This window comes from Mustela erminea, chromosome 7 (genome assembly GCF_009829155.1).
Source record: "Mustela erminea isolate mMusErm1 chromosome 7, mMusErm1.Pri, whole genome shotgun sequence".
Taxonomy (NCBI): domain Eukaryota; kingdom Metazoa; phylum Chordata; class Mammalia; order Carnivora; family Mustelidae; genus Mustela; species Mustela erminea.
The window spans coordinates 174,700-181,622 of record NC_045620.1 but is presented as its reverse complement, the minus strand read 5'-3'; the positions used below and the strand labels follow the sequence as shown (position 1 = coordinate 181,622).

Below are 6,923 nucleotides of genomic sequence, written 5' to 3'. Positions count from 1 at the left end.
TTATTTACACCTGGAATTTTAAAGAGACTAGGATGACGAAACATGGGTGGGGTGGGGGGGATTTCCGACCCCTTTTAGGCTTCAGTTAAAATGGGGTGTGGGACAGGAGGGGAATGCAAGTCTGGGAGGGTGGGGAGCGCCCACACCTCATGCGACCCGCCAGCTCGATCTGCCGGCTAGCCTGGAAGGTTGGAGAAGTGGGTGCTTTGGGACCCAAGCTGGGGGGGCTCTGTGGGGGAAGGGCACCGCCGGGATCATTGAGTGCCCCGCTCCCCCCTCCCCCAACGACCACAGGTGTTCAGAGGAGAGAGCCAGTCACTTTATTGTGGCCTCGCCTGGCTCAGGGGCGACCCAGCTCCTGCTCCTGCTTTAAGGCAGACAAACAGTGGTACTCCTCATATTTAAACAGCCTCGCTACATGGGTGCTTTTGGTCACTGAAACCCCTTGGAAGAAAAAGTTTAAAAGTTTAATTAAAAATTAAATATATTGTATTAAGTATATAAAAAAGGCGAAGTAAAAAATACAGCCTGGTTCTAGAAAATACACTGCCAGAAAAGAACGAGACGCTTCAAGAACTGCCCTGGCCGGGCCAGCCAACAGGTCCTAGGCCTGGGCTTCCTGGAAGAGCCCCAGGACGGGCGGGAACCGCCCTTGCAGGGCGCCCCCGGCGCGGCCGAGCCCTGCGCCTGCGAGAGGGACAGAGCGGGGGTGCACAGCAATACCGTCGCGCCCGCGGCGGGGAGCAAGCGGGGCGCGAGCCCGGGGCCGCCGGCCGCCTAGCCCGAGATGCAGGCGCTGTAGTAGACCGCGCTGCTGGCGTCGGACAGCGCGGCGATCAGGCTGCTCTCCTCCGGGCAGGACATGGCCCGCGGGCCCAGCTTGGCCAGCGCCACGTGGTACGGGAGCCCGGCGGCGTCGGGCCGAGTCCGGCTGCAGTTGAGGTACTGGTCGAACTCGGTGAGGTCCACGTCGGCCCACAGGTCGGCGGCGGGGCCCAGCGTCTCGGCTGCCTCGGGCGGGGGGGCCTCGGGCGGCGGCGACAGCGGGCCGGGGTACGGGCCCGGTGCGGGCGCGCCCAGGGCGCCGTAGTAGAGGCCGGAGAGCGGCGCAGCGGGCGCGGGCGCGGTCCTGAGCGCCTCGGCCAAGGGCGCACCGTAGCAGCCGCCGGGCTCCCGGGGCAACTCGGAGGGGGCGTAGGGCGCGCGGAAGGCTCGCAGCGCGCAGTCCTCGGGCGCCGCGGGCGGCGGGAAGAAGGCGGCCTCCCCGGGCTCCAGGCCGTCCAGCGGCGAGCGCTCGGGCGTGGGCAGCCCCAGGCCGTCGAACTCGGCGCCCAGCGGCGGCAGCTCGCGGAAGGCGCGCGCCGGGCCAGGCGCCGCGGGGAAGGGCTCGGGCGGCGGCGGCGGCGGCGGCGGCGGGGGCGGCGGGGGCGCCAGGCCCGGGAGCAGGAGGCCGGGCTCCAGCCGCCGGGCCTTGCGCGCCTGCTTCTTGCGGCGCGGCCGGTACTTGTAGTTGGGGTGGTCCCGCAGGTGCTGCACCCGCAGCCGTTCCGCCTCCTCCACGAAGGGCCGTTTCTCCGCCGCGCTCAGCTCCTTCCACGCCTTGCCTGCGGGGCGGCGGGCGCGGGTCAGCTGCCGTCGGGCGGGCGCGGGACCCCGGGCGCGCACCGCGAGGGTGGGGCGCGGCCCCCTCCCCCGCCCGCCCCGGCCCAGCCCCGCTCCGGGTCGCCCCACGCCGCCCCCCGCCCCGCGCCCGCCCCGCGCCCGCCCCGCGCCCGCCCCGCGCCCGCCGCCCACGAGCCCCTCACCCAGCATCTTGCTGAGCACCGCGTTGTGCAGGTCCGGGTTCTGCTGCGCCAGCCGCTTGCGCTCGTCCTTCGCCCACACCATGAAGGCGTTCATGGGCCGCCGGATGCGCGACTCGTCGGCCGCCTGGCGCTCCCCGCGGCCGGCCGGGCTGAGGCCATAGCGCCCCGGCTCGGGGCTGCGCGGCGGGCTGCGCGGCGGGCTGGGCGGCGAGGCGGGGGCGGCGGGCGCGGCGAGGGCGGCGGCGGCGGCGGCGGCGGGGAGGCCGCGCGGCTCAGCGGCGGCCCCGGGTCCCGGGGCCCATGCACAGTCGCGGCGGGCGGGCGGGTCGTCCTGTGCGCCGTAGCCGGGCGGCGATCTCTGCATTCCAGCTGGGCGCGGCCTGGGCGGAACGGAGCGCGGGAGCGCGGCGGCCGGACAGCGGGCACTCGCGGGGCGGGCACTCGCGGGGCGGGCGGCGGCGGGCGGCGGCGGAGACGGCGGTGGCCGCGAGCCGGGTGGGCGCCCAGATATAGCGGCGCGGGGCCAATCGGCGGCGGGCCGGGCGGGGCGGGGCGGGCTGGGGCCGCCCCCTCCCCGGGGGCTCCCTTTCTTCTCCGACCCGGCGGTTTCCACCGCAGCCTCCTCCGCGCAGCGGGCCCCCCGCGCCCTCTCTGAGCGAGGGACCCCCCCCCCAGCCGCCTCACCCCGAGTGCGAACGGGCGGCTCCCGTGGTCTGGAGCTGGGGAAGGGGCATCCTCTTTTGAGGCTGTCCGGCTCTCAGAGACGAGCTGCCGTCCCCACCCACGGAGTCAGACCCCCGGACGGTCTCTGGGGGAGGGCGGTCGCCCCCTCGTGAAATTACACTGGGAGGAGGACAGGGGCGTATTTTAACCCATGTTCTTGGGAGGCTTCCCAAGAAGCCCTGGGGTCTAGCTCAAAAGAAGGGGGCACCCTGGAAAAAGTTCCCTGTCTCTGGGGGGAGCGTGTCCTGGGTAACCGCAGCGCATCACGTCCCCAACCCTACACTCACATGTGGAATTTTCACCACTGGGGGCTCTGAGGCCCCCTGTTTGTCCGTGGGGCTCAAGAAGACAGAATTGGCGTTCCCTGCCTCACTCGCAGAGCCCACTCCAGACGGGGAGAACCTGAGCGCTGGACACCCTGGACCCACAGCCGAGTGAAGGGAAACCAGAGGGCGTGGGGACCTCCACCGAAGGTGCAGAGTCCCAGGCCTTGCTCCCCCTCCCGCGGTCTGCTGGGGTGAGGGGCTGGGACCGGCTGCACCTGGCCACTGCCCTGCCGGGCTCCCACCTGGCCAAGCAGTAGAGTGAGGCCAGAACCAGGGTTGGGGGAGGGGGAGGGCCTGGGAGGGTTTCCAGAGGCGCTTCCCGCCTCCTCCAAGTCTGGGAGGGGCCTGGGCTCCAGGAACTGGGGGGTCTGAAGGGTCTCCCCTAGGACTGTTGCCCTGCTGAGGATGGGATGAGTGTGCTCAGCGGCTCTGGGGCCTTTTCCCTCCCAGACATCCACTTGCAGCCCAGGATCTGTGTGGCCCTGCTCCGCTCCCCAACCAGTGCTGAGAGCTCCACATTTCAGGGCCCAGCTGTCGGTGACCCTGGGCTTATGTGGCCAGAGGCTTTCAGTCCCCTGGCCCTTTTAGTGCTGTGAATGGGGAGCGTCCTCCAGCCCCACCCCACCGGCAGCTCCTGAGCTGCCCCCAGGAACCCTCCTGGTTTGAGGAAAGACCAGTGCCCCCACAGAGGTCCCTCAACCTGAGGGCTGCTGGGTGTCCATCCTGTCTCCGCGTGGCGTTCTGTCATGGAAGGCCTCGTCTGACAGCTGGAGGAGTGAAGCCCTGGGTGTCCCAGACTGGTTTCGAGATCCCTGAGACCCCACAGCCCCATTCACCACGTAGAACTGGGCTGATGTACTGGGGGCCGTCAAGGCACCAAGATGTGGATTCTCTGGGTCTAGGGGAGAGCTCAGCTTTTTCCGGGAGGCAGGGGAGGGTGGGGGCCCTGGGGTGGGCAGGTGCACAGTCCTCTCCCAGTGGGGCCAGCTCCGGCCTGGCCAGTGTCAGTGGGTGGACTGGGCACCAGGGGTGGGAGCAGGACTCCGGGCTGAAGAGACGGCCCAAGAAGCCAGCACCTGCTGGAGACGGCCTTTACCCTTCCAGGTGCGCTCCGAGCTCACCGGCGCCTGGCTTAGCCTGGCCGGGAGCTGGTGTGGGTTGGTGGTCCCTGGGGCTTGGGAGGGAGCCTTGAGGGTCCTCCACTGCAATCTCCCCCGACATTAGGATGGATCTAGGCTGATCCGGCATCACCTGACCACAGCCTCGGTCCCCTCCAGCTCCCCTCCAACCCCCCCGCCCCAGGAAAGCCACCTTGCCCAGCACCAGCCAGCGGCCCTCCCTCTTGGCAGAGCTGTGCTGCTCAGGTGTCCAGCTGTCCTGTCCTGTGGGCTGAGGCTGGGCAGGGCAAGAGGAGAGCCTCCTGGGGTGGCTCCCTGCCTCTTCGGAGTCAGGCTGTCTTTCCGTGGGTGCGCGTGCTGCCCTGCTCAGGGTGAGGACGGTGGTTCTGACCCACTGGCCAGATGGGAAGACAGTGGGGGGTGGGAACTGCAGTCGGGGTGGCCCTGCCCCCAGAGCCCCGGGCTGGGGGACACACACACACACCGTCTATGCAAGGGCTGGTGGGGGGGTGTGGTCAGCGGTGCCTGGGGGAGGGGCGTCATATGTGTGTGTCTGCGGCTTGTGTGTGGTCTGTGTGTGTCTGTGTGACAGGGAAGGTCTGTGTCTGTCTGCTGGAGTGTCTAGCGCTGGAGTCTGCCCACGGCCTTAGGAGCCAGGTGGCGGCCGGACTCTGCCACAAGAGGGGGCCCCACAGGGTAGAATGAGGGTCCTGCTCAGTGAAACGCGCACCCTCAACACCCACCAAGGGGGCGGTCCCCAACAGCACAGCTCCATCCAAAGTGGGGGTGATTCGTGAGTCTGGGCCATTTCTGTGTGTCTAGAGCCCACCTTGGGCTGGCCTGGCCCAGGTTGGCTCCTGCCCACCCTTATGGGGGCCCTTTGTGCAGCCCCCAGTGCCCCAGACAGAAAAGTGGAATAGAGGGGCACGCTTTCTCTGCAACGTGGGGCCGGGCTGAGTGCTGAGTGGACGCTGCCCTCCCTGGCCTCCCGCCGCGCCCTCGATGAGCCAGGACCAGACCCCCAGGCTCTGGGTGAAGCCTGCAAAGGATGCTGGGCAGCTCCCCTCGGTGGCTCTGGGTGGGGGATTGGCTGGGCTCTGGGAGTGGCAGACCTCCCAGGCGCTGCCCGGGGCACAGACCTCACAAGCTCCCACCCGCCTGGCCCCGGCTGCTGCAGGAGCGGGAGTCTGGGACCAATTACTGAGTCCCTCGGGGCCGGACCCTCCTTCTGTTGGAAGGTGGGGGTAGGGTCCCTGTCAGACACAGGTCCAGGTGGAGGGGAGTCTTCTGTGTCCTGAGACCTTGGCTTGGAGCCGGACTGCTCGGTGCGAATCCCACCTCGGGGTCCTTGAGACCAGGAGGCTCTGGGCCTGGCCCTCATCCTGGTGCTCCTTTTTCAGACCCTGCTGCAAGGGCTGGGGTTGAGGGTGGGGAAGGCAAGGTGCCGGGTCAGCCTTGACTTCTGTCCAGGGGTCAGGGCTTCAGAGGGAACTGCCCAACGGCCTAGAAGTATAGGCGCGCATGTCCCTCCCCAAGCGACAGGCCGGTCCAGGTGGACTCTGGGACTCGTGCCCCGCCGCGAGCCTTCTGGCTCTCAGCCCCAGGATGCTGGGCCTGGTGTGGCGGGGCTCCCAAACACTGTGGGCCTTGCTCCTGAGAAGAGGGGCTGGGGGCAGGCGTGGGGGCTGGGCTCAGCGGCAGCAGCTGTCACAAGGGTCAGGCTTGGCGGCGGCGGGGACCCGGGTCTCAGGCCCAGCTAGGTGTTTTGGGAACTAGGGTGTCAGTAGTCTCGTGGGGGTGTCAGACTGGCTGAGGGTCTGGAGCAGAGGGGACATGGTGTGTTCGCTGTGGGCCTTTGGGTGTGTGGGGGGGGGACGGAGGCCAGCGGGACGGAACAGGTGGGGGCTCCTTCGGGAGAAGGGGCGCAGGGCCGTGTGGGTGTGAGGAGGGAGGCGTGGGTCGCCTGTGGCAGGAGGCATTCGCCCGACGCCCCAGGGCGTCCAGGGCTGTTGGTGTAGAAGAGAGGCTGTTGCTCCCGCCGAGTGGGGCCACTGGATGCATCGAGCCCCGGGGCGGCGTGGGGCGGCCCTGTGGGTCCTGGGGGTTTCGGCAAGCTGTGTGGGCCCCGCAGGCGCAGCAGGGGCTCCATGGGAACCAGGCTCTAGGTTTCCGTGGCAACAGCAGGGCGGGGCCAGGAAACGCGGCTCAGGAAGGAAGGCCACAGCTGTGAGGAGGGAGCCGGCGGCCTGGCGGAGCAGGCGCCAGACACTCTGTCTGTCCAGTCGTCCGGAGGGCCCGAAGCCCCTGCCCTAAGCCCTGACTCCCCCCGGCCCTGCAGACCCCCCGATCTGCGCCCGGGGCCCCTGCGACCATGGTTGTCTTTATTCCAGGCAGCGCGCCCCGGATCTGGGTGGGCAGGTGTCCTAGTCCTGCAGGAGCTGGACCCCACTCTCCTCAGGGGCTTTTGGAGGAGCAGAGGTGGGGCTGTGTGGGTGTCCCGGGCAGTGCCCCCCCCGACCTCCCTGCCTGGGCTGGCCCGGCCTCTTTCGCTCTCCTGCCAGGCTCTGGTGACAGTCCTCAGCTGCCCTGGGAATGGTGCAGAGAAGGAGCGGAGCCCCCCGTGGGCCCTGCAGCTTGTGTTTCTTTTCTGCTGCTGCCCTAGCTTTGTGACAAGCGGCTTTGATGGCCCAACCAGCTGGGACTGCCAAACGGGCTGGGGGGCAGGTCTGTGTTCTTGGGGACCACCCATCCCTTCTCATTCATTCGTACATTATTGAGTGCCTGCTGTGAACTCAGCTCTGTTCTAGGAGACAGTGAACAAAACAGACCCAAGTCCTTGCCTGGGGAAGGGGGCTCCTGTTCTGCTGGACAGGGACAGTCAATAAATCCAGAAACAAGGCAAAGTATGGGGTGCCAGGCTGCAGAGTGTGCTCTGGAGAACGGTGGTGCTG

The 6,923-nt window shown here is 68.4% G+C and overlaps 1 protein-coding gene across 1 annotated transcript; it reads right to left on the bottom strand.

The window, feature by feature from the left end:
* Positions 1 to 297: 297 nt before the first annotated feature.
* On the bottom strand, positions 298 to 2,284 carry SOX18 (SRY-box transcription factor 18). The gene is made up of 2 exons (XM_032353584.1): positions 1,806 to 2,284; positions 298 to 1,604 (listed from the first exon to the last, which is right to left on the bottom strand). The coding sequence occupies exons 1-2, from the start codon at positions 2,167 to 2,169 to the stop codon at positions 778 to 780; spliced, it is 1,191 nt and encodes a 396-aa protein (XP_032209475.1). The 5' UTR covers positions 2,170 to 2,284; the 3' UTR covers positions 298 to 777.
* Positions 2,285 to 6,923: the final 4,639 nt, after the last annotated feature.